At 45.5% G+C, this 27,011-nt stretch overlaps 1 protein-coding gene across 6 annotated transcripts in view; it reads right to left on the minus strand.

The window, feature by feature from the left end:
• Positions 1-27,011, minus strand: part of REPS2 (RALBP1 associated Eps domain containing 2) — a 227,911-nt gene that overhangs the window by 60,300 nt on the left and 140,600 nt on the right. For all 6 annotated transcript variants that reach the window (XR_015728266.1, XR_015728265.1, XM_087871424.1 and 3 more), the window contains 2 exons: positions 4,423-4,465; positions 1,447-1,583 (listed from right to left, as the gene is read on the minus strand). Coding sequence is in view for 4 of the 6 variants with exons in the window: in XM_087871424.1 (XP_087727550.1) it covers positions 1,447-1,583; positions 4,423-4,465 (180 nt within the window). In the remaining 2 variants the exon portion in view is untranslated. The remainder of the gene's footprint in view (positions 1-1,446; positions 1,584-4,422; positions 4,466-27,011) is intronic.

Below are 27,011 nucleotides of genomic sequence, written 5' to 3' on the forward strand. Positions count from 1 at the left end.
AATTCAATTGCCTTTAATTTTTGAAGGAATACAAAAATACTGCTTTCCAATAAATATTAAGTGTTTCAAGTCCCCTCTATTAAACAGTAACATTTTATGGGAACAGGGAAATGTACTTTCCGGGTCCCAGCATCTGCTGTATGGAAGAGCCTCACCTGAGAGTCTGATGGCTCCAACTCTCGTTTTCAAAAGACTATTAATACCTGGTTCAATTGAAATTAGCAGTCTTGTTTTTTTTAAAAAAAAATTACATCCAAAGGAAAAAAATATCTAGACAGCTGCTGAGAGTTATTACTATCGTTGTCACCACCACCACCAAACCTCCTAAAAACTATGCTAACCTATAATCATGTTCTCTTAAGCCATATTTGGCAATGTATTTAAACTATAAAGAATCTGATGAATTTGTGATACATTATGAGGTACAAAAAGGTATATAAGAGGCAGCAATAGCTGATTATCATATGGTATGGTCAAAGAATTAAAATGGGTTAAAGTTGTTTTGATAATTAACAAGAGTTTATTATCTTCAACAATACACTATTGTATCAATATAAAAACAGGTACATGCATGATATCATTTCATTTATCATTTGCGTACTACAGGTAGTCTTTGATTTACGACTACAACTGAGCTCAAAATTTCTGTTGTTAAGCAAGAAATTTGTTAAATGAGTTTTGCCCCATTTTATGACCTTTCTTCCACAGTTGTTAAGTGAATCACAGCAGTTGTTAAGTTAGTAATAAGGTTGTTAAGTGAATCAGTCTTCCCCAATGACTTTGTCAGAAGGTTGCAAAAAGGGGTTACATGACTCTGGGACACTACAGCCATTATAAATATGAGTCAGTTGATAAGCATCAGAATTATGATCATAGCATAGCATATGAGCATAGGAATGCTGCAACGGTTGTAAGTGTGAAAACAATCATGAGTCACGTTTTTCAGTGCCATTGTAACTTTGAATGGTCACTAAAAGAACTGTTATAAGTTATAAGCTAAAAAGAGTCAGTGTCTTTAGTAACTCCACTGAAAAGTTCGCAGTTGGTGTTACATAATTTCTTTGTGGCATTGGTTCTATTACATTTCATTTATATATTTAAAATATCAACTAGATTGCAGCTACCAAGGATCACCTATTTAAATACTCCATGTACTACAGCAGTATTTTTAAATTATTTTCTTTCAGGTTCCCTTCCCACTTTTAAAAATTATCGAAGACCCCAAAAGAATTTTAGTCTTTGCTTACCATACTAAACATATAACAAAATCTAGCTTTATTTTTGCAAACCCTTGAATGGGTCTTGGGGTTCTAGAAGCACACTTTAAAAAACACTGTACTATGGGAAAAATAGGGAAGATGTTTTGCAGGTAAGAATTTAAACTGTTTGAATTTTTTATAGTATTATTTAAGCTTTTGGGGAAGTTTAAAACGTTCTATAGCTTACCTTGAGTGTTTTGCTGGAAAATTCTATTTAGGTCTAAAGAGGAAGCTCTGGAATGTGATTTTTGAGGTCGTGGTGGGGGAACTGGTGGTTCTCCCCCTTTGTTCACTGTATCTTCAACAGATGTGCTAGAATAAGACCTCAGAGGAAAAATATGAAATTGAAAAAAAGAAAAATTATTGATGGTTTTTGCTCATACTGCGAATAGTTCTAACCACTCTTTTTCATTATACTCTCATTCATGACTCATCAAGGATATATCTTATCTTTCATACAAGAGCTGAAAGATGACAATTACATGACAATCCCTTCATTTTATCTGCACAAAAACCTTGTGAGGTAGTTTTGCCCAAAATGCGACAATTTGCCCCAGGACAATTCAACATTTCTATTTAATTATTTAGAATTATTAAAAAATATTTTTGCCATTCACATTTCATTTTGTCCCTCCTTTGGCATCTCTTCTTTAATTATTCTATTCCACCATTTCTTGATATTACTGTAACTCTTGTCCTGCGGCAAGTTGGCCATGCTGAGTTGGCTGCGGCAAGATGGTCATGGCAAGTTGGCCAGGACTAATTGGCCAGGGTGAGATGTCCTAGATGCAGTTTTGCATAGAATGTACTATTGACCCAAAGTCACCCAATGACTGAGTCTTCTCAGTCCCACTTGTATATCATAAATACCTTAACCAGCATGTCTTACAATTATATTGGAAGCTATTCATTAAATTATGATATATCCCTACTTGTCTGTTTGGACAGGGTCCTGATACCTTGTCTGAAATTGAACTGCTTTGTATGATTCATCAACACCTCCTTAATGGAGAATTGAATAAATGGGTGCTTATAAAATAATGTCTTCTTCTTAAGGGTGATGATTCATCAACACCTCCTTAATGGAGAATTGAATGAATGGGTGCTTATAAAATAATGTCTTCTTCTTAAGGGTGATTAGAGTAACAGTAAACAGGATAAGACTGTTCCATAGAGTACCTGGAGTGCTGTTACTCCAAAGTAGGACTTTGTTTTTAGGAAAATTCAGATACATATTTTATATATACAAAATGAATATATATATATATAGTCATTTACAGTATATAGTCATTTACAGACACTTGCACATCTGCCTCTGACTTCTTACCCTAATTTTTTAAAAGATAACTCAATTTAGTATCTGGCAAACTGCTAAGGGAAATAATTTGTTTAAACTGGAAGTAATACGTTTCCAGGAAATACATACAAAAAATAAGGAATACGTGAGGAACAATGTATTCAGAGGGGGCTGTGCCACTTTTTGTATTTGATACCAAAAAATACTTTGGAGTGTGGAGGACCATGAATGTAGCATCCATCAAGCAGTGATGTCTTTTTCAAGGATTATGTGACTACGCTTTGTAGCTGCTGCAAAATCATAGGAAAAGTCTGCTCTGAGGAGTTGCAGTTATTTATTTCACACTTTTATAAGGCCTCTGACTTCTCAACTAATGTGATTCCAGGAGGTATTTAAGAAAAATAAACATTAATAAAAGATGATCACACATAGTCCCAAAGATGCTTTTTTCAGGAGGCAACTGGACTTCCTTGTTTTTTCTTTTGAAGACGTTTCGCTTCTCATCCAAGAAGTTAAACATCTTCAAAAGAAAAAACAAGGAAGTCCAGTTGCCTCCTGAAAAAGCACCTTTGGGACAACCATGACCTGGATGACTGAGAATCTCTACAGACTTTTGTGACCACACATCATTAAAAAAACACAAAGAAACAAAAACAAAATCCAATAGAGAAAATGATGAACCAAAATGAATAAACAAAAGAAGCAGAAGGGGACTCCATTCAACTAGACCCAAATGCTGTTCACATTCCCAGGCACTTTGAAGACCCTTTCCAAAAGTGAATTAAAAAGAGGCAGAATTTAGCAACTACAACTCAAATAAAACTAACTTTTGAAAAGTTGGCGCTAGAGTTAATTTTGTTTTGTTTTATTGCTTTCAAATCAGTCTTTACTCTTGGAAACATGCATATTTCAAATACCTTGGACCACACATTTTGAATGGGAACTATATAGTGGACATATTCTTACACAGGGATTTAATTTTCTAAAGTATGCGAGAAGGAATAAAATTTAATCCACTAATATATCTATATTCTGACACTTATTAAAACCATCTGGTTAAAAAGTGCATAGATTGTCATTTAGAAACAATAAAAACTATTACCCCCCAAAAGAATACCTTATTTTGTTGATACTTTTTTTTTCTCTATTTAATCTTAATACTATAGGAAGAATAATAGAAAATATTTTCTGAATGACAGTTACCTACTTTGTTTATACAGTTTAACTTTCTTAGGCTTTCTTAGTACTTGTAGCTTCATTATAAGGTCAAGATAAAAAAAAGTTAGGTATGGCATTTATTGAAGTAAGGATTAGATGTGGCCTTCTTTAAATGTGAAAAGTATATAAATAATTATCACAAGGAACTTTCAACTGTATATGTTGTAACTGTATATGTATATGTATATGTAACTGTATATTTACCACTATATTTTGTTTTTCTTATATTATTTATAAATTTACAGTGACATGTTTCCATTTTTGTAAGTAGAATAAATACAATCCATGCATTTCACAAAGACAAAATAATGTGGGAAAGTACAATTATCTAGTAAACTATATCATAAAAACTTTTAGGCAATTAAAACTGCAGAAATAAAAGAAAAGTACTATTTACTAAATGAAATGCTCATTTTTGAGGAGTGAATTCTATCTAAAACAGTTTATGTGATGTATTTTTATATCAACGCTATCGGGCACAGAAGTTGTCAGTCAAAAGGCATTCAAAAATAAAATAAGTCCACTTCAAAAGTGTTATCTGAATTATTGTAATAGCTAAATCTCTTGGTCTACTTTAAAATTGCAATTTGTTGCAAAAACAGCAAAATAAATACTGATAAGATTGACTTTTTATTTTTGTTTACTTACCTGGATCTTGGTCTCATTTTAAGTATGTTTGATTCTTGAGCAACTAAAATGTAAGATAATTTGTTAATAACACTGTGAGGAAATAAAACTATTCATAATATCAAATGATGCAACAGTATAACTCACTCTAAACATGAAACTGCTAGTGGATCTCAACTACATTTAGGTAAAAAACATCATTTTCATGATAAAACTATTAGAAAATAAGATTCCCATAGTACAGTTTATATTAGACACTTTTTTGTCTTTCTTTTCTGTGAAAGAAACATGGACATTGAGTAAGATCAAATTTGAATTAAATATTAATTGTCTACAATTAACATGTAATGATACTGAGTTTTGGAATAGCAGTTTTATAAATGTCCAGATTTAAGCAAAATGAACTAAATCCTGTGGCAATATTCCTTCTTTTTTTCCTTCCTTGAAAAAAACAGACGTTGCTTACCTGAACGTCCCTTCTCGACGCGCAGCTGGAGAATCCAAAGCTTCGGGTAGTTCAGTAGTTGGATAGCCTACACTGAGTGTGTTCCTTTAAGAGTTTTTTCTTTAGACACGCCCACTTGCTCAACCAAGTCCCAGTTTTGTTCACGAAGTAAGGAGCAGTAGAGCGTAAGAATAAGGTTCAGCAGCCAATCTGGGTGGGTTGGATTCTCCAGCTGTGCGTCGAGAAAGGACGTTCAGGTAAGCAACGTCCGTTCTCCAACGCGCAGCTTGGAGAATCCAAAGCTTCGGGATTTACCCAAGCAAGTTCAGACAGGGGGGGAAACAGGCTGCTGCACATCGTCTGAAGAGTTGCACACAGCTTGGAGCACCCGGCGGCCAAAGGATGCCTCCGCCGAGGCAAAGGAGTCCACCTTGTAGTGCCTGATGAAGGGATTCAAGGATGACCAGGTAGCCGCTCTGCAGATGTCGGAGACGGAGGCATTAGTGGCCCAAGCGGCCGTGGTGGCGGCGCTCCTGGTGGAGTGCGGAAGTATTCTTTGCGGAACCGGTCTGTTCCGAGCCGAGTAAGCCCTGGAGATGCAGGATTTAATCCATCTCCCAATCGTCGTGGAAGAAACCTTCCGACCCATGGAGGCGGGCAGAAAGGAAATGAAGAGCGATTCAGATTTTCGGAAATGCTCTGTTCGTTTAATATACCTGCGCAGGGCCCATCGGACATCTAAGAGGTGCCAGTTTGCTTCCTTAGGATGTCGAGGTTCGGGGCAGAAGTCCAGTAGGATCAATTCCTGGGCTCGATGGAATGAAGAATTTACTTTAGGCAGAAACGAGGGGTCTAGTCTCAGTACCACACGATTTGTGTGAAAGACACAGAGGTCGCTTCTCACCGATAGGGCCGCGAGTTCAGATATTCGGCGGGCCGAAGTAACTGCGACCAGGAACGCTACCTTAAGGGTCAGAAAATGGAGGCTGATGGAAGCGAGAGGCTCAAATGGGGGATGCATGAGAGCCTGAAGGACCAGAGTCAAATCCCAAGTCGGGTAGCGATGTATAACAGGTGGGTGCAGGTTGGCTGCCCCTCTAAGGAAGGCGCGAATCGTAGGGTCCTGCGAGAGGGGAAGTGTTGCGGAGGCAGACAGGACAGTACTGAGCGCAGCCACCTGTCGACGAAGAGTACTAGACGCAAGGCGCTTGTCCAGACCATCCTGTAGGAATCCCAACACCTCAGGGATGGATGCAGATGTTGGGTCCAGGTGGGATTTGGCGCACCAGGAACAAAAGGAAGCCCAGGTAGCATTATAAATGCGGCACGTAGACGGTCGCCTGGACGCTTGAATAGTGGGAATCGCGTTGCTAGGCACGTTGACTCTCCTCAGCAAGATCCTCTCAAGCGCCAGGCGGTCAACTGCAACCATTGAGGATCTGGGTGCAGAATGACCCCCTGGCTGAGGACGACCCTGTCCCCTGGAATCCGCCATGGACGTTCCACTGATAGTTCCATCAAATCCGCAAACCAGGGCCTCCGAGGCCAGTGTGGTGCGACCAGGACGACGTCGGCCTTGTCTGCTATAATCCTGCGGATCAAACGAGGAAGGAGTGGGAGAGGAGGGAAGGCATAGAGGAGACCTCTGGGCCAGGGAGAGGCGAGTGCGTTGACTCCTATCGCCTGAGGGCACTGGTACCGGCTGAAGAACCGGGGAAGGTGCGTGTTGTCGCGGCTGGCAAATAGATCCACCAGAGGCCTGCCGAATCTGCGGACGATCTCGGTGAACAGATCCGGGTGAAGGTGCCACTCGGCGGGATCCAGGTGTTGCCTGCTGAGCCAGTCCGCTGTGATGTTTGTGGTTCCGGCAATGTGCTCCGCTGTTAGGGACAGGACATGCACCTCTGCCCAGATCAGAAGCAGAGTCGTTTCCTCCATAAGTGGTCCCGAGCGGGTCCCCCCCTGGCGGTTCACGTGTGCCTTTGCTGTTACATTGTCCGTACGTATCAGGACATGGTGCCCCGACACGATCCCCTGGAATCGCTGGAGGGAGAGGCGGATCGCGCGGAGCTCCAGCCAGTTGATCCCTTTGCGGCGCTCCTCTGGTGACCATGTACCCTGGGCAACTTGAGAGAGAAGGTGACCTCCCCATCCTGTCAGGCTGGCGTCCGTTGTCACTACCAGGAGCTGCAGGTTCTGAAAGTGGGAGCCCTGCCGTAAGCTCTGGGAAGACCACCAGGTAAGGGACAGTGAGACGTCCGGAGGGAGGGACACCCGGGCGGAAGAGTTGCTTCGTCTGGTCCTCTGAAAGGGAAGGAGGAACCGTTGGAGCTGGCGGGAGTGAAACCCAGCCCAAGGGACGACGGATAGGCAGGATATCATTTTTCCGAGGAGGCGGGACAGGAGCTGCAACGCCACCTTCCTGGAGGAGAGGACCTGTGATGTTAGTGATTGGAGACTGGAGCACCGATCTGTTGACAGGAACACCTGGCCCTTCACTGAGTCTATTATCGTCCCTAGGTGAGAGATTCGAGTGGTGGGCTGCAATTGGCTCTTCGGAATGTTGATGGAGAAGCCATGATGACGAAGGCAGTGACACACCACTCCCAGGTCTCGAGAGGCCCGGGCCGGGGAAGGGGAGAGCACCAGGATGTCGTCCAAGTAGCAGTGGAGCCGTACCGGATGTTGACGTAGGTGGGCAGCCACTGCTGCCAGGAGCTTTGTAAAGGTTCTGGGGGCAGAGGAGAGGCCGAAGGGCATTGCCCTGTATTGGTAATGCCTGTTGTTGTAGGCAAAGCGGAGGTAACGACGATGGGACAGTCGTATGGGCACGTGGAGGTACGCCTCTTTCAAATCGATAGACGTCATCCAGTCCGCTGGTCGAATGGAAGCCAGTATCGAGCGGAGGGACTCCATTTTGAACTGATGGTATACGATAAATTCGTTCAGCCTCTTGAGGTCTAAGATGCCCCTGTGACCTCCCGACGCTTTGGGGACCAGGAAGAAAATTGAGTAGAAGCCGGTCCCGCAATGATGGGGCGGGACCGGTTCTATGGCTCGAATTTGGAGCAGATGATGGATTTCTGCCTCCATTAGTTGGCGCTTGTCCAGGTTGGACGAAAGAGGGCATTGGACAAAGTGGGAGGGAGGGTGGGAGCGGAATTCCAGGGTAAGGCCCAGATGGACCGTCTGGAGTACCCAGGCGTCCGTTGTCGAGACCTCCCACTGGGGAAGAAAATGAGTCAGACGGCCGCCAATGGGAAGATGGGTGTAGTCATTTTCCCCTTCTAAAGGCACGGGAGCCTGTGCCTCGGAAGGGCCGTTTGGGTGCTGGAGCCTTCCGTCCACAGTCTCTGAAGGAAGATCTATCGGAAGAACGGTCGAACCCTTGATAGTAGGGCCTGGAAGAGAAGGACCCGGGAGGTCCTGTGTCGGTACGAAAGAGCTGCCTGGTGGAGTATGACGAAGGTTTTCGATTTGCCCTTCTGTAAGAAGATGGCATTACCTTCCGTTTATCCTTGTCCTCAACAAGGCTGGGGTCCAAGGCTTCCCCAAAGAGACGGGAATCTTTATACGGAGTTGAGGCGAGGCGCCATCTAGACTTGGCATCAGCTCTCCAGTTCTTAAGCCATAATAAACGGCGAGATGTGACGGATGACACCAGGGCGCGCGAAGCAAACTTCGTGGCATTGAGCGAAGCGTCCGCCGTATATTCAGTAGCCGCCACCAGTTTGTTGACATCTTGGCGGAGGCGTGAATCAGCAGGAGGGAGGTGCTCCAGAAGTTGGCGGAGCCAGATTAAGGATGCGCGGCTGAAGAAGGAAGCCGAGGTGGCGGCCCTAACCGCCCAGGCGGCCACATTGTGTGTACGGCGAAAGGCAAACTCAGCTTTTCGATCTTCCGAGCGCAACCCATCGGCGACATCGTTGGAGATTACCGAGGAAGCAGTCAAATTGGCCACTGGAGCGTCTACGGTAGGCAGCTGAAGAAGTTCCTGGAGACTAGGCGCCGAACAGTACAATTTCTTGTCTAGGCCCGATGGAGCAGGTAAGGAGGAAGGCGTGGACCAGGATCGTTGGACCACCTCAGAAAAGAGCTGTGGGCACGGAATAAAGTCCGCTTCCGGCTTAGGTGCCGTAAACAAGGCCTCATGTTGTTGAGAGGGACCAGGCTGATCAACCTGAGGGGCTGGGTCTGCCATATTCGTGGCCAATTTGGCCTTGTGCAGGAGCGACTTGAATAACGAGGGTCTAAAGAGCCCAGAGAAGGCTGGCTTTTCGGGTGGCATATCGGCATCATCTGATAATTCCATATCCGATGGATCGGCTTCTCCCTCCTCCGAAGACGACTCCCCGCCATGTGCATAGTCTGGATGGGAATCGGACATGCGAGCCATGGTGGGATACTGGATAGGGCCCGGCTGCGAGGCCCGGGCCAGAGGCGGAGGAAATTGTGGCGGAGGCCAAGCCGCATATGGCGCTGCTTGTTGAGAGCTTGCTGCCAGGGTGCGGGTAACAGTGTCAGATATGATCCAATTAATATCATAAGGAAAGGGTGGGGGGCCCGGCTCTGTAGCGCGCAAACCCGCAGCCGTGGGGGTAAAAGTGGCCTCCGGCTGAGAGCGCCGGGAATGAGAGGAATTGCACGAGAGGTCCACCGGTCCCATGCAGTGGGTCGGAATCGCCTCAGGGAAAAATTCCATGTCAGGCTGATGATACAACGGCTGTAAAAGTGGTTGAGCAGCCTGATGGATGGCTTGGACACTAGCTTCAGCCACAGGCGAAAGCGGGGCTGGTAAGTGCGAGAGCAAAGCCTGAGTGGACTGGTTGCGCGCCTTCTCAAACTGTCGCTCCAGGGCTTTGTGCCTCCTGGAAGCATCTTTGGCCGCAGCAGACGAAGGCTTGGTCTTTTTGGAAAGCGGAGCGCCAGACGAAGATGATGGATGAGAAGGACGTTTCCGGGACTTCTTGCGCTGTCTGGTCTGTTCAAGATGGCGTTCAGGGGAACTGTGGTTATCCTCCAGTTCCGATGAGAGATCACGTTCCGCCATATTAGGGCTTCTTTATTTATTCTTCTTATTTTATTTTATTTTATTATATTATTATTATTATTATTATTTTATAACAAAATATGAATATTAATTCCAAGTAAGTATATATTTATATAGTTAATGATTTTCTTTTTTTTCTTTTTTAAACAGGAACTAACTGAGGATCAACTAATGAATGGGCAGAGCCAAACAAATCCAGCAGGTAAGTCCAGGAGAAGAGGGGAGGGGTGGTTGGAAGGAGTAGTGAAAAATTAGCAGAGTGCTGCCCAAGGCCAGCAATTAAAGGCTTGCAATTGCCAGCAGAGAGGAAAATCGGCCTCTAAAAGTCCTTTGCGCAGGCGTGAAAGCAGTTGCTAGGCAGAAAGCGATAACCGTTGAATCCACTTTCCCTCAGGGCTGAGGAAAAGGCCCCAGGCGAGGCCGCAGAACAAGGGTAGTAAAACACCAGGGAAGTCCTGAAGTGTACAAATAAGGGAAAAGTCCAGGAAATGAGGGCTTTACTGGAGGGCTTGCACAGAAGGCGCAAGCTGCCGCTAAGCGCAGCTCCCAGCGCTGAGGCGGTGAAAAAAAGGGGGGGTGCGCAGCTGTCAATGAGCCCAAGTGCCGCCGCCGAAACCCCAGAGGAATGCGGAAGACCAAGCAATGCGCGGGAAAGGCAGCAGGAGCCTCAGAAGCGCTCCCCGGGCTGCGCGGCAAGCAGGAAGCGCTCCGGCGATCGAGGGGCGCTCCGGCGAGTTAGGGACGCTCCGGCAATCTAGGGACGGCAAGAGGAGGCTGCGGCAAAGTCTGTGAGGTGGTTAAGCGTGCGATCACTCAGAAGTGATCCCGATGCGAGTCCAGTCCCAAAGAGAGGAGAAAGACGCCGCTGAGAGCAGGGCGTCAATCCCAAGCCGCCAGTTTTAGCTTTAAGTCCAGACGGCGGGGGCGGTGTTGCCGGCAGGCCGGGGAACCTACCCACACGCCTGCGGCTAGTAATTTAGACGATTAGCTGGGCTCCAGGAAAGGAAAACAGTCACTGACAGCCTGCCTGAGGTAGCAGGCAGACTCACCCCCGATAAAAAACCAAGTGAAGGAAAGGAATTGAAGAAAATAATGATGAACTTCTTGAAGAATCCAAAGCTTCAGGTTTAGAAGGATAGCAGAGAAAATTTTAGACAGTGTCACAGGCTCAACTGAGTGAAGTAAACTGGGACTCGGTTGAGCAAGTGGGCGTGTCTAAAGAAAAAACTCTTAAAGGAACACACTCAGTGTAGGCTATCCAACTACTGAACTACGCGAAGCTTTGGATTCTCCAAGCTGCGCGTTGGAGAACAGGTTCTTTAACAAGTCCAGACGGCGGGGGCGGTGTTGCTGGCAGGCCGGGGAACCTACCCACACGCCTGCGGCTAGTAATTTAGACGATTAGCTGGGCTCCAGGAAAGGAAAACAGTCACTGACAGCCTGCCTGAGGCAGCAGGCAGACTCACCCCCGATAAAAAACCAAGTGAAGGAAAGGAATTGAAGAAAATAATGATGAACTTCTTGAAGAATCCAAAGCTTCAGGTTTAGAAGGATAGCAGAGAAAATTTTAGACAGTGTCACAGGCTCAACTGAGTGAACTAAACTGGGACTCGGTTGAGCAAGTGGGCGTGTCTAAAGAAAAAACTCTTAAAGGAACACACTCAGTGTAGGCTATCCAACTACTGAACTACCCGAAGCTTTGGATTCTCCAAGCTGCGCGTTGGAGAACAGGTTCTTTAACACCTTCACTTCTGGCAGGCGGTTAATTTACATACATTACCATTACCTCCAAGGCTTTGGTAGGTAATAGCTTCACTGAAACACCATAATTTTGAAACTCTCATTTGGAAAAAAAAGTTAGCCACGTGACACTCATTCAAGAAAATCTGGCAAAAAAGGGAACAAGAGGGTAAGGGAAATGATTTATTAAACCATGATTAATTGGGCTGAATTATGTGTGTATTGGATCACTGCAAGGTCACTGATGTAGTATAATTTTTATATAAGACTGCTTAGAGCTAATCCTCATACCTCTTTAACTATGACACAAAGATGTTCTATTAACCATTTAAAAGTGATAGCCTCAACATGTTATCTTCATCTTATAATCAGCCCACCACTAAAGGAATTAAATTTGTCTTTAGTTGCTCCATTTAAAAAATAGCATTTTTCTTTTCTCCTAGCACAAGTCTTGCCATGGATAGACAATCTAAAACACATAATTAATCATGCCAACGAAGGCACAATCAAGAGACACAGAACCTGCCCAGTTTCTGTTAGGCACTTTGCTAGTATGTTTCTCTTCCCTGGTCTCTGGCTCTCTCCTCCATTTCTTTTTGTTTCAGGAAAGCTGAGAAATTTACCAGCCACCTCTATGGCTTTGAGACAGTTGCATTGTTAAAGAGAAGACTTCTTAATTGTTGAATAACAATTAAGCATGCAAAGGGAAGGAAGAGAATCTTTGCGGGTTATTCTGATTTTTCCTTTTCCTTGTTGCTGCCTGCACTTTCTTACTATTATTAGTAAACCCATTTTTCTACCACTAGCCAGTCTGCTCAGGTTACACTGATTTGCTACTTTATTTTTGCACTAGATACCCACAGAAGAAAAATATTTGTCAAGATTGAACTGCTTTGCCTCTTTCAAATCTTAACGCTTTTCAACTTGCCAATGAATTGGGGGGAGGGAAGGGGGAAATATAAATGCTGAGAATGTGTATGTGGACCATGAGAGCTTGGCAACCATCAAGGTCACCTCTGCAGGTGCTTGAGAAAGTGATGGACTGTTCCTATAACGAAAGGATGTCTCATAACTGGACAATGTGATCACCTATGTGTGGGGAGAAAGGGAAGTTATTGTTTAACTAAGCAAGCATTTGCACAAGAAAACCAGAGCTGGTTTTGATTCTTCAGTACCAAAATAGTGTATCCAATAAAGTTTTACTTTTGGGAATTCAGTAACAGAATTAGAAGGGACCTTGGAGGTCATCTAGTCCAACCCCCTGCTCACGCAGGAGATCTGTACTAGGGATTCGAACCACCGAACTGCCGACTTTTCTGATCGACAAGCTCGGTGTCTTAGCCACTGAGCCACCTTATTTTTATTTATTTGTTTATTTATTTATTTATTTATTTAATTTGTATACCGCCCTTCTCCCAGAAGGGACTCAGGGCGGTGAACAGCCAAAATTAAAAAACATACAAATGCAAAAGTTAAGATAATTAAAAAGAATTAAATCACTGGCTATCCAATTTAAAACCCCAAATCCATAAAATTTAAAATCCCAATTAAAAACCATTTAGGATAGGCCGGCTTGATGAAATAAAAACGTCTTCAGGGCTTTACGGAAGGTCCGGAGGTCCGGGATCAATCGTATTCCAGGAGGCAGCTCATTCCACAGGGCGGGTGCCCCCACAGAGAAGGCTTGCCCCCTGGGGGCCACCAGCCGACATTGCCTGACCGATGGCACCCCGAGGAGGCCCTCTCTGTGAGAGCGTATTGGCCGGTGGGAGGTTATCGGTAGCAGCAGGCGGTCTCGCAAATACCCTGGCCCTAAGCCATGGAGCGCTTTAAAGATGAGAACCAACACCTTAAAGCGCACCCGGAAGACCACCGGGAGCCAATGCAGCTCGCGCAGGAGAGGTGTTACGTGGGAGTGCCACGTCGCTCCCATAATCACCCCGCGGCCGCATTCTGCACCAGCTGGAGCCTCCGGGTGCTCCTCAGGGGGAGCCCCATGTAGAGAGCATTGCAGTAGTCCAGGCGTGACATAACCAAGGCATGAGTGACTGAGCACAAGGAGTCCCAATCCAGAAAGGGGCGCAACTGGCGTATCAGGCGAACCTGATAAAAAGCCCCCCTGGCCATGGCCGTCATATGCTCTTCTAAAGACAGCCGTGTGTCCAGGAGGATGCCCAAGTTGCGAGCCCCCTCTGTGGGGGTCAGTGACTCGCCCCCAATAGCCAGCGATGGCACCAGCTGGCTATACCGGGACGCCGGTATCCACAGCCACTCGGTCTTGGAATGGTTGAGCCAAAGCCTGTTCCTCCCCATCCAGACCCGCACGGCCTCCAGAAACTGGGACATCACTTCGAGGGCATCATTGGGGTGGTCTGGGGTGGAAATGTACAGCTGACTGTCATCAGCGTACAGATGGCATCGCACCCCAAAACCACGGATGATCTCACCCAGCGGCTTCACATAAATGTTGAACAGGAGCGTCGAGAGGACCGACCCTTGCGGCACCCTGCAAGCAAGGCACCTCGAGGTCGACCTCTGCCCCCTTGCCAACACAGACTGCGACCGGTCAGAGAGATAGGAGGAGAACCACCGCAGCACGGTGCCTCCCACCCCCAATCCCTCCAGCCGGTGCAGCATGATACCATGGTCGATGGTATCAAAAGCCGCTGAGAGGTCTAACAGGACCAGAACAGAGGAACAACCCCTGTCCCGAGCCCTCCAGAGATCATCCACCAATGCGACCAATGCCGTCTCCGTGCTGTACCCAGGCCTGAAGCCGGACTGGCATGGATCTAGATAGACGGTTTCATCCAGGAACTGTGGGAGCTGTCGCGCAACCACACTCTCCACAACCTTCGCAACAAAGCGAAGGTTGGAGACCGGACGGTAGTTTGCCAAAACGGCTGGGTCCAGAGAAGGCTTCTTGAGGAGGGGCCTCACCACCGCCTCTTTCAAGGCGGGAGGCAAGAAACCGTCTCTCAGAGAAGCATTTATAATCCTCTGGAGCCAGCCTCGTGTTACCTCCCGGGTGGCCAATACCAGCCAGGAGGGGCACGGGTCCAATAAACATGTGGTTGCGTTTAACCTCCCCAGGATCCTGTCCACGTCCTCAGGAGTCACAGGGTCGAACTCATCCCAGGTAACATTCTCAAGACCAGCCTCAGTCACCCCGCCAGGATCTACCCAGTCAGAGTACCCGAATCTGAGCGATTTTATCGTGCAGATGCTGTGCAAAATCCTCAGCCTGCCCTTGCAAGGGGTCTTCCCGCGCTCCCTGATGTAGGAGGGAGCGAGTCACCCTAAACAAGGCGGCTGGGTGGTTATCTGCCGATGCAATAAGAGCAGAAAAGTGGTTACGCTTTGCCGCTTTTATTGCCACTAGATAGGTCTTAATATGAGACCTAACTAGTGTTCGGTCGGATTCGGAGTGACTAGCCCTCCAACCACTCTCTAGGCGACTTTTCCGGCGCTTCATCTCCCTCAGCTCCTTGGAAAACCAAGGGGCTGGGCAGGTTCGGCGTTGGGTCAGAGGCCGCAAAGGCACGACTCGGTCCAGAGCACCGGCGGCCATCCTATCCCAGGCAGCCACCAGATCTTCAGCCGAGTCGTGAGCCAGAGTTTCAGGAACTGGCCCAAGCTCCCTCTGGAACCTATCAGGATCCATCAGGCGCCTGGGGTGGAACCACCTGGTTGGTTCCGCCTCCCTGCAGTGGGGTGCAGCGGTCAGAAGGTCCAGTCTCAGGAGAGAATGGTCCGACCATGACAGAGGTTCAATAACTATATCCCCTATATCCAGACCACTCAACCACTGACCAGAGATAAAAACCAAGTCCAGAGTGTGTCCTCCCACGTGAGTGGGGCCATGAATTAATTGTGTCAGGTCCATGGCTGTCATGGAAGCCATAAACTCCCGAGCCATCCCAGATGCCTCACCAGTAGACGGCAGGTTGAAATCCCCCATAACCAAAAGTCTGGGGGTATCAACCGCCACCCCGGCAATAACGTTGAGAAGCTTGGGCAGGGCCGCTGTCACGTGGCAGGGAGCCAGGTACACGATCAGCAGGCCCACCTGCATCCCATGGCCCCACTTCACCAGGAGAGACTCACATCCGGCTATCTGAGGTACAGTGACCTCCCTCGGATCAAGACCTTCCTTTATAACGACCGCCACCCCCCCCACCCCTGCCCTGGGCCCTTGGCTGATGGAATGCACGGAAACCTGGTGAGCACATCTCTACGAGGGGGACCCCCCTCTTGGCCCAGCCAGGTCTCTGTAATACCTGCCAGGTCTGCACCCCCCTCCTGTATTAGCTCACAAATGAGGGGGGCCTTATTAACCACGGACCTGGCGTTGCACAGCATCAGTCTAAGGCCTGGGCTCTGAGACTCTGGACAGCCGGGGAGACGAGAAGAGTCATGGGGGCCGAGGCATGCCACCGCTTGGAGATAGCAGGTGCGTGCCCCCACCACCTGATGTGGCCCCCTACTCCCGCCATATCTGCCCCTCCCAACCACGGTCCTGATAGAATTGCCCTTCACCCTATCCACACTGAGCTCCTCCACACCCCGCTCCCCGCCTTCCGTTCCATGCCCCTGTAACGAGCCTGACCTATGCCCCTCCCTCCCCACCCCCCGCCCTAAGCCCCTTAAAAGATTACAAAAAGACAATTTTAAAAAACCCCACAACCCCCTCTTTGCGGCATGCCACCTCTCGGGGTTCCAAAGCCCGTCATCGAGGTAGGCCCTCGATAGAGTGGAGGGCCAAGCCTGCGAGAGGGGGGAGTCTCGCAGACCAAGAAGCTCTGCTGCGGAATACAGCTTGACCACAGAGGATGGGAGCAACCATATCCTAGGGGTCCATATAGAAGGTCCAGGGGAGAGACATGGAATGGGAGTCTCAAGAGCATTTTCAACAAGACCAGGTCCACTGTCCCTTCACAACAGAGGACGAAGTCAGGTTCCAGGTTGACCACAGTCCAAGGGGGGGGGATAGACCCAACCACCCTCTCACGGTGGTCCGATCAACCAGTCGACCCCCTCTTGTGTTGAGATGGCAGCGATGAACCAATGCAGACAGCACAGCACCCGGGGCTCAGGTCCAAAAACCGCCCTCTCACGGCGGTTGGTCCGATGGTCAGGTCCCCTCTGCTGGCAGATGCAAGAAATTCAATATCATCCCAGTTCAGCCCCCAGGGGCCCCGACATCAGAGCCACCCTCTCACGGTGGTTTAACTGAGCCCAGCCCTCTCAGCTGATGGGATGGAGCCATGTACCAGCCCCCATTCAGATTTAAATAGTCCTCCCCACAGTTAGGGAAAGTTCAGATGAAAATAAACTTGGCGTCAAGTGAGTCAGTGAGCTAGCCGATAATCCAAGGTGGGCATAGTCCCGGTAGAGAATTTTAGGTTCACTAATCAGACAGTTGACAATATTACAGCAACAATCCCTCAATATGCAATTCATTTTAAAATAATAAATGTAATATTTGACAATGTACTGTCTTTTGGGATCAACTTCACACTTGCTATTAATCCATTTTATATGTGTGATGAAGATGGCATTTACCTACAACTAATGATGCCACAATACATTGGTATTGTGATATGATTTGATTCAACTATAACGCAATCTCCCTTCTCTCTTTCAAAAACAAAAAGCATTTAGTCACAGCCCAGCAAACATCAAGTATTTCTGGAAATCTGAATCTTCACAAAGGTTATAAAAGGGACTGCAGTGACTTCCTATCAAGATTGCATTAGCAAGAGTTCCTAGTCATATACTATGCTAATATAGTATGTGATAGAGGCCTGGTGGCGCAGTGGTTAGAATGCTGCATTGCAGGCTAAGTCTGCTCACTGTAAGGAATTCGATCCTGACTAGCCAAGGTTCCATCCTTACGAGATCAGTAAAATGAGGACCCAGATTGTTGGGGGCAATATGTTGACTCTCTAAACTGTTTAGAGTGGACTGTAAAGCGCTGTAAAGCAGTATATAAATATAAATGCTATTGCTATTACTATGCAAAGTGCCAGGAAAAATACAGATTGCCAGTTGTTGATAATGACTATGTTCAAGCTTTAAATGTCATCTGGATTTGGCAAAAAATAAAAATGTGAATTATGACAAAATTTTTTTGACACAAAACAACAACCAAGGAGATATAGAACATCTGTAGAATAAACAGAAAGGAACTGAATTCAAATGGCTTGTTCTGACCCAGCCTTTGCAAGCAATGAGAAACCACTGGCCCAGGCTCCCCCTCCTCGTCTGACTCTGCTGCTAGCTCTGCTGGCAGCCGACGGGCCATAACATGGCTATCAAGAAAAAGTTATTACATTGCTTGCTATATTTTGATATTTTATTGTGCTTAATTGTAACTGGATATACAATCAGTCAAAATCCATTCACTGCAGGATGATGGTCCCTTTACTGGAGGTTTGTACTGTAACCTACCATGTTGGTCTAGTGGAGGCTGGTTTTATACTTTCCAATCTAGGACTGAGAAGGGTGACTGGCCCAAAGTCACCTTACATATTCACTCCTGCCCTGGCTTCTTTGGCTAAGGGAGGATCAGATCTGGATCTCTGTATTTCTAGATCACAACCTCTTGTACCACAATTTGGTACCATTTGTACTATATTGGCAGAATTTTGGGGTGTGTCAAATTTTTCAATTTTCCAAATATTAGGGGTGCTCAAAAGTTGTGACATGCCTTGGGGATTGTAAATATATTTTGGTTACTTTAATATAATGTAGATGTGCTTGGTAACCACATAAATATCATAACTTTTAAATATTTGTTTGTTTCATTTCTAGGGCATGTCAATTTTTTCAACTTTCAATTTCCAAACATTATGAGTGTTCAAACATTGTGACTTGCCTTGAGGACTGTAAAGATAGTTTGTTTACTTTAATATAATTTAGATGTGCTTGGTAAATAACTGCATAAATGTCATAACTTTTTTACCTTTTTGTTTGTTTCATTTCACAGGTTCAGCTGTATTTTTCTTTTTGTTAAACGTTATTGTGTCTGAGAGTGTTAACAGTGCTGGCCTTGTTTCCTGAGAGTGCAATAAGTGATCTGTAATGGCTTCTTAAAAATGAAGAAGACTGGGAACATTCTCTCATATGAGCAACCTAATTTGGGCTGGCAGAGACTTGTTGCCATCTGAATTCCCAACACTGCGAGACATTCTGAGATAAGACCTACTGTTAAGAGAACAAAGTAGTGATGATGCTAGAAACTACCGAGCAGCCAGTCTTGCAAGAGACATATATCCAAAAGTGCTTGAAAAGTGAGAACGAGAAAACAGTTCTTTTGTGACCCCGTTGTAAATTCGCAAGTGACAATCTTGAACAAGATCCAAGAGAGGTGGGATCAAGTTAGAGACTTCCACTGTGAAACTTGACAAACTGTTTGACATCCTCAACTGTCTAGTCAAAAGGCAAAAGCAACAAGATGATTAGAGACAAAGTCTTGTTAAATATAAGCAGAGAAGTATTCCAGATATTTCGATACTGACAAATGAAGTAATTTCATCTTATGATGAAAATGAAGGACAGACAACTGATGATGGAGATGAAGAGGAATGCGATGGAAGTTATTAAGAGGCCTTAGACCAAACATACGTGCCCTCTATTTCAAATGAAAACACAGAATGCAGTAGAAAAAGTTCAGAGAAGAGCAGCTAAAATGATCAAAGGCCTGGAGACTAAAATATATGAAAGACAGCTACAGGATTTGGGTTTGGTTAGTCTAAAGAAAAGAAGAATTAGGGGTTACATGATAGCAATATTCCAGTATTTGAAGGGCTGCCACAAAGAAGAAGGGTTCAAATTATTCTCCAAAGCACCAGAGGGCAGAACAAGAAACAATGGTTGGAAACTAATCAAAGAGAGAAGCAACCTGGATTTAAGGAGAAACTTTCTAACAGCGAGGACAATTAACCAGAAGAGTCTAGACAGTCACTTATCTGAAATGGTATAGGTTCTCCTGCTTAAGCAGGAGGCTGGACTAGAAGACCTGCAAGGTCCCTTCCAGCTCATTCTATTTTAAAGATTAGAAATAGCAAATGAAGGAATATCTTATGCAAAGCATAAGATACGGTGTTGGTCTACATGCCACTGCTGCCATTACCACAGCTGCCTTCATAGATGCTGCCTTGATCAGTGAAGAAGACTTGTAGTCGAGCCCGGGTGAGGTGAGCAACGGCTGTAAGGAGCTCTCCCAAAAGCAAATTAGGTTTTTCTTTTTTAACGTTTTTAAAGTATTTTTATATTTTTTATATTTTTAATTCATTTTTAATCTATTTTTAATTTATACTGGACTTTTACAAAGCACATATAGTGTGGCTACTGTTTGTTTTAGACATATTTTAACAATACTACAACCTGCATTCCTGGCTTAGGCTACTCCTGCGACTTCTCCTTGCAAGGGCTGAAATTCGGATTACCGGACTTGTTGACAAACCTCAGTGGAGGCCCCTAACCTCCGAGGGGATTTTGAGCTGTTTGTTTTTGGAACGAGTACAGTAAGGAACTGGCTGGCTGCAGACGCTCCCGGGAAGAACCTTTGCAGCCGTGTTTGACTGGAGTCCGGATGGCCTCTCCCAAGGGGAAGAAAAGAAAGACGGCATATTGCTCACCAAACAGTAAGGAAGTTGGAACCAATCCTCAAAAGCAACAGAAGATTGACGGATTTTGCCAGCCTTTGCACTCAACAGTGGGTCGTGCATCCTCCCCCCTTTCCCTGCCGGTTAGCCGTGATGTTTTGGCATTGTTTGGGGATTCCCCCCTGGAGTGGGAATTGCAGGCAGAGGAGAATCAATCAGGAAGTCAGCTGGGAAGCTTGCGAACCCCTCTGCGTAATTTGACGACAAATGACTCAGCAACTTTGGGTGAATCGGCTCCAGGCCGGGACAAGGGCTTAGAGTCGGAGTTTTACAACCATAGTGAATTAGCTTTAGGACTTGAAAACCAGCTAAATGTTAGTACAAGGGATTTCATTAGCCGACACAGTATGCTCACTTCTCAGACAGTCTTGGCCATTTTTGACCAATTTGCAGAGGTGCGTTTAAAGTTGGACTCTGTGATCAATCTTATTTCTGCGGCACAGACGAAAAAGCCGCAGGTACGTTCAACTGGCTGTCAGACAGAACGACCTGGCCAGATGGTGCAACTGAGGGAAAGAACAAGCAGACAATATATTGACTGTAAGCATGGAAAAAAAGCAAGAGATGGTGAGCTGGTTGGACCTGAAATCCCACGGTACAAGAGTGGGGGGGGGGGGAACAGGCGATTATTGAAGGAGCAGATTGTATTGAATATATATAATTCTGAGATAAATGTGGGTAGATGGTCTTCAAAAAAACAGATAGTGACCTCTTTGTCACAGCTTACTCGGTGTGACAAGGGGGCAGTAGATTTGGCAGCATATGAACATCTTCCACAACGTGATAATTATATCAGAATTCTTTTTAAGTTCAAACAACAGCTCTTCCCAAGCCTGCTTATGCGAATGAGAGGATTTTTGGCTTATTATCAAATTTTACCTACCCGAGTTTTTTCTAGTGGTGAGGCCATTCCGCTAATTCAGAGAGCCCCTAGGGAGAGTGTGGCAGTGCATGGGACAGCTGTTTGGGAAAGTGGACTGAATAGGGAAAGCAGGTTGGCCAAGGTAGGGAGGAGATTTAGCGTTACAGAGGAAATGTCGGTTAGGGTGTTGGACCCAGCTGAAGTGAAACTTCCTTCAATTGGCTTGGTACAAGATGAGACATTTGACTCTGCCTGTTTGGAAACTTTTTCCTCACTTTCACAAATGGAGCAGCAAGAAGTACTTAAAAAACTTAAAGAGACGAGGAAGCTGCTGAAGCAGACTATTTCTTCTGCCGCTCCTTTAGCGTCGATAGCTCTACCCCCTTCAAGGCACGAGGCAGCTCCGGAGAGCCAGCAGCCTATAAACCCAGGAAGCCTGATGCCCACGTCTATACAGCACAAGGTACCAGAGACAGTAGATTTGATAACACAAAGTGTTGTGGGACAAACATCGGAGATGGAAGGCACCCAGGAAGGAATCCCCCAATCCCCCTTAGCGGCAAAGATGATACCAAGAAACGACACAAACGCGGTGCCTCATGCAAAATCATTTACCGTGGAGGCAGAGATTAATAGAGCCCATGGACCTGCAAGTCCGAAAGTAACAGGCAGTGCAATGATGCCCAAACAGACTTCTATTGAACTCAGGCGATTAAATGGGTGTGTGTGTGTAAATGAGGGAGGAGGGGTAGGAGAGATTATCCAAGAAGCCTGACTAGGAAATAGTGAGCAACCACGTCCTTCAAGAGTGCACTTCCTCTCTTGGAATGTGTCAGGATGGAGAGGAAGTTGGTGCACAGATGATTGTATTAAATTTTTAAATAGGTACCATGTAATTGCCTTGCAGGAGACATGGGTTAGCAACGATAAGACCCCAATTGAGCTCCCCGGGTTTAATATTTGGCAGCTGCCAGCAAAGAGAGTAGCTAAAAAAGGAAGAGCCTCTGGAGGATTGGGCATTTTGATGAAAGCCGAACTAGGATGGAAGGGAAATGAGATATGCTTGGAGGATGGCCCTCTATTTTTTCAAGCAATCCATTTGGAATATGAAGGGAAGTCAATGATATTTGCAAATGTGTACGTCAACCCAGCAATGGGGGATTTGTGGGAGGCTCTAGAGGTAAAAATATTAGAAATACGGAAAAAATTCGCAAAAACACCTCTAATTTTGGCAGGAGACTTTAATGCGCGTGTGGGTCCCTCGTTGGAACCTTTTGTTGAAAACGGTACAATTCCTGAGGGATATTTACATAACCAACAATCATGGGTCTCCCAAGACAGGAAAAAGAACAAAGATGGGGGGAAATTTCTAACTATGTTATATAACTGTAACCTCCAAATTGTAGGCCAGTACTCGGAGCTCAGAAGGTACCCCATAACTTTTTTTGGCCCCAAGGCATGTAGTTCTATTGATTATTTTTGTGTCTCTCACAGCCTAGTAGCAGGGGCAACTTCGGTCTTGACGTTACCAAGGTCAGAAAGTGATCACCTTCCTATTGCGACGTCCCTGGCAATCCCTTCAGATTTAAGGAAAAGGAATCAATCAATCCAACAAATAGGCCTCAACTTAGAAATAGCCCAAGAGAAAAGATTAACGTGGAAGAGGGTTGATAGCAAAGCAGTGACTGAATTTATGAATTCACCATGTATGGAAGCCTTAGCGCATATATGCGCAAACAGTACGGGTGAACAAGAGCCTATAGTTTGTTTTGCGGAAATATGCCATAAATTGAAGCATTTTTCCATGACTACCAAGCCAATGGGCCCGTCTGATTCTAGTAACTCATCATGGTTTGACAGTGACTGTAAGGAAAAGAAAAAACAGCTTAGGAAATCACTTAGGAGATACTTAAGCAGCCCAAACATGGAACTACAGAAGGAGTATATTACCATAAGGCAGAAATATAAGCAGCTACTGAAGAGAAAAAAGGCCTCCTATATCGACAACCTATGGGCTGGTCTAGAACAGGCAGCAAAGCTGGCCTCCCCCACACTATTCTGGTTGGAGGTCTCAAAAATTATTAGAGATAGAAAACCAATAAGTGACCCAAACATTAGTGCAGAAAGATGGGAGAAGCATTTGGCCACGCCAGCAGCAGTAGAAAACTCTGATGAGCTTATATCCTCTCCGAGCTTGATACAGGAATATGAAGCCTTACCGCAGTGGGAAGAAGTGTCAGTCACGGAGGTGAGGCGTTTAATCTCCTCCCTGAAGATAAACAAAGCTCCAGGACAGGATGCGCTCCCGGCATCCTTATTTAAAGATAACATAGCCTGGTGGGCGCCTGTCTTGGCGGGTCTCTTTACTTTTATCAATAGATCAGGGCAAATTCCTGCCAGTTGGCGTTCATCAATAATTATCCCCTTACATAAAAAAGGTTCTAGAGATAATCCTGATAATTTTCGATTAATTAGTCTAATCGATATTTCAGCAAAAATTTATGCTAAGCACTTGCTTCATAAATTAGAGGACTGGATAATGAGAAATAACATCTTAGCTGAAGAGCAGTCAGGTTTCAGGAGCGGAAGATCTACTATGGATAATTGTTTTGTGCTGGACCATCTAATAACAAAGTTTAAGTCTTGGAAAAAACCTCTGTATGTGGCATTCATAGATTTGAAGGCAGCCTTTGATACAATTGATAGAAAAATTTTATGGGATAAATTAGAGGCTATGGGAATAGAAAAGAAATTGTTATATTTAATTCGACTGTTATACACGGAAACCCAAGTAAGAGTTCGAGTGAATAGGTCAGGATCGGTAACAAATGCAATTCCATTAAAAAAGGGCGTCAGACAAGGTTGCATTTTAGCCCCAACACTTTTTAACTTATATTTAAATGACCTCCCAAAATGTCTGGAAGATACATCACTCCATGGGCCTAGTATAGGAACAAGACAGGTCAATTGCTTGTTATATGCCGATGATATAATTTTGTTGTCGGCCTCACAGGTGGGGCTACAAAGGTCACTTGGGAGGTTGGCAGCATATTGTATAAAAAATCGCCTGACAATTAATATAGAGAAATCAAAGGTAATGATATTTAGCAGGCAACAAAATATAAGGAGATGGGTTTTAAATGACAGAAGAATAGAACAAGTTCAGTCATTTACCTATTTAGGGCTAGTATTTCAGACAAATGGCAAATGGAATAAGCAGGTAAAAGCCGGAGCTCGGAAGGCCATGGCTCGGATGGCTCAATTAAACAAACTTATTTTAGAGAAAACTCCATCTTCATTAATCCCAGTGCTAAAGGTCTTCCAGGCGAAAATCGAACCAGTACTTACCTATGGGGCAGAAATATAGGGGTCAGTTAAGCTGCATGGGCTGGAAACCCCTCAAAATAAGTTCCTTAGGAGAATTTTGGCAGTGTCCCCCGGAACCCCAGCATGTGTAGTAAGGGCAGAAACAGGAGTCCATGCGACTGGCACTAGGGCCTTGTTGAAGACTGTTTATTATTGGTTGAGAATAATCGAGATGGAGGAAGGGAGGTTACCAAAATTAGCGCTAATGGAGCAGATTATCTCAAGTAATAAAAATAACTGGTTATCAAGAGTTCTGAAGCAGGTATCTAGCTCTGGTATCCCTTTAAATTGGCAGCAGTACGACTATAGGCAGATCCGAAATTGGATTGCACAGAGATTTAAGGACATAAGTGCCCAATCGGATATTGCACAGGTGACAGCAGTAAAAGTTTGCCCCTGGTTATCAGCCAATAAACAAATCTTCAAAATAGAAAAATATTTAGCTGTGCCTTTGTTTCCCGTCCTGAGAAGATTCTTTACAAAACTGAGGTTGGACCAACTTGGAACAAATATGCTCTGGGGTAGATATAAGGGTATTCCTGTAAGGGAAAGGGTCTGTCTATGTGGGACGGGGGAAGTCGAAACAACGTCCCACGTAATTTTTGATTGCCCCCTATATTCAGACCTGAGGGAACATCAACTGGGCAGGATCTTTTATACCAGCACCCCTAAGTCTAAAGAGCACTTTTTGCGATATTGTTTGTTAGGTTCCAACTTGCAGTTGGTAAAATGGATTGCTAGATTTGTGGTAAAGTTGTTGGGAAGGAGGACAAAGTTGGTGCAGCAAAATGCGGTAGATTGTAAGAATGATCACTTGATCTAACAATGTAATTTTAAGAGCAGTTAACACTGATTGGGTAGATGCAGGGGCGACATTATAATATAAATTTAATTATATTTAAATGGTACTTTAAATTATTGTATTTTATCCCGATTTTATTTTAGATCGTATTTTATTCTAATTGTATTTTAATTGCGAGTTATTCCAATTTTACTTAATTTGTTTTACCAAACCTTTGTAATGATTTGTCTTTGTAATTCTGCACTTGATATGGCCCAAAGGGCTAATCAATAAATAAAATTGAAATTGACTTGTAGTCAAAAGAGCCCAGGAAAAAATTATGAAATCCCTAGATCAAGAATTTGATGAGCTCTATAAGAAGGGCGAAATAGAATGCATCTTCTTTGATGGCCATATAGATGCAACTAAAGTTATGCTGAGAGCAAACAATTTAGACCAGCAATTCCCCAGTGTCATCAAAGAAGAACATTATTCTGTGTGCAGTGAGCCGGGTGGAAGATATCTTTATCTTATCCGCCGTGAGAGGGGGGCTGGGTCACCCTCTGCCGGATTGAAACAGCATTTTACTCCCGCCATTGCCGTGAGAGGGCAATGAGGTCCCACATGCTCCATTGGAATTCTATTGAAGTCCGGCATTTCACTCCTTCTGACTGTGATAACATCAAATTGGCCCCTGGCTATTGGCCATGGACTATCACCTCCCTTTGATGTTCAGATGTACTCGGTGAATGACCTTCGTGCCCTGCGAGATTCCCCCCTCTCGCAGGTCTGGCCCTCCTCGTTATCGAGGGCCTATCTTGATGACGGGCGTTAGAGCCCCGAGAGATGGCATGCGGCAAAGAAGAGTTTGAGTGGTTTTTTAAGTGGGTTTTTAACAAAAATTTTAAGGGGTTCGGGGGGGGATTAGGGTGGGTTCTGGGGGAAATCCACCGGGTTCAAGACCAGCCTCAGCGAAGGGCTACGACACTAGGGACGTAGAACCGGAGGTCGGGGAGGGGGTTGGAGTTCGATTTAAAGAGGGCTGTTCCATCAGTATAGTGAGTGGGAGGGGCAGATATGGCGGAAGCTTGGGACCACATCTTGTTCCGGGAATGCGCACTCGCTATCTTAGAGCGATTGCACACTCCGGTCCCCAATGCTTTTCTCGCTCCCCAAGTTGTCCAGATTCTCAGGGCCAGAGCCTTCGGCTGATGCTATGCAACGCCAGGTCCGTTGTTAATAAAGCCCCCCTCATTCACGATCTTATTCAGGAGGGGGAGGCGGACCTGGCGGGCATTACGGAGACCTGGTTGGGCCAGGAGGGGGGAGTCCCCCTCGTGGATATGTGCCCACCAGGCTTCCGTGCATTTCATCAGCCGAGGGCTCAGGGCAGGGGTGGGGGGGGTGGCGGTTATTATAAAGGAAGGTCTGGATCCAAGGGAGACCACTGTTCCACAGATAGCCGGATGTGAGTCCCTCTTTGTGAAGTGGGGTCGTGGAGTACAGACGGGCTTGTTGGTCGCGTACCTGGCTCCCTGCCACGTGGCAACGGCCCTGCCCGAGCTGCTTAACGTTATAGCCGAGATGGCGGTGGACACCCCCAGACTTGTCATCATGGGGGATTTCAACCTGCCATCTATCGGTGAAACGTCTGAAGTGGCTCGAGAGTTCATGGCTTCCATGACGGCCATGGA

This window comes from Pantherophis guttatus, chromosome 5 (assembly GCF_059756535.1).
Source record: "Pantherophis guttatus breed Tessera chromosome 5, ASM5975653v1, whole genome shotgun sequence".
In the NCBI taxonomy this organism is placed as follows: domain Eukaryota; kingdom Metazoa; phylum Chordata; class Lepidosauria; order Squamata; family Colubridae; genus Pantherophis; species Pantherophis guttatus.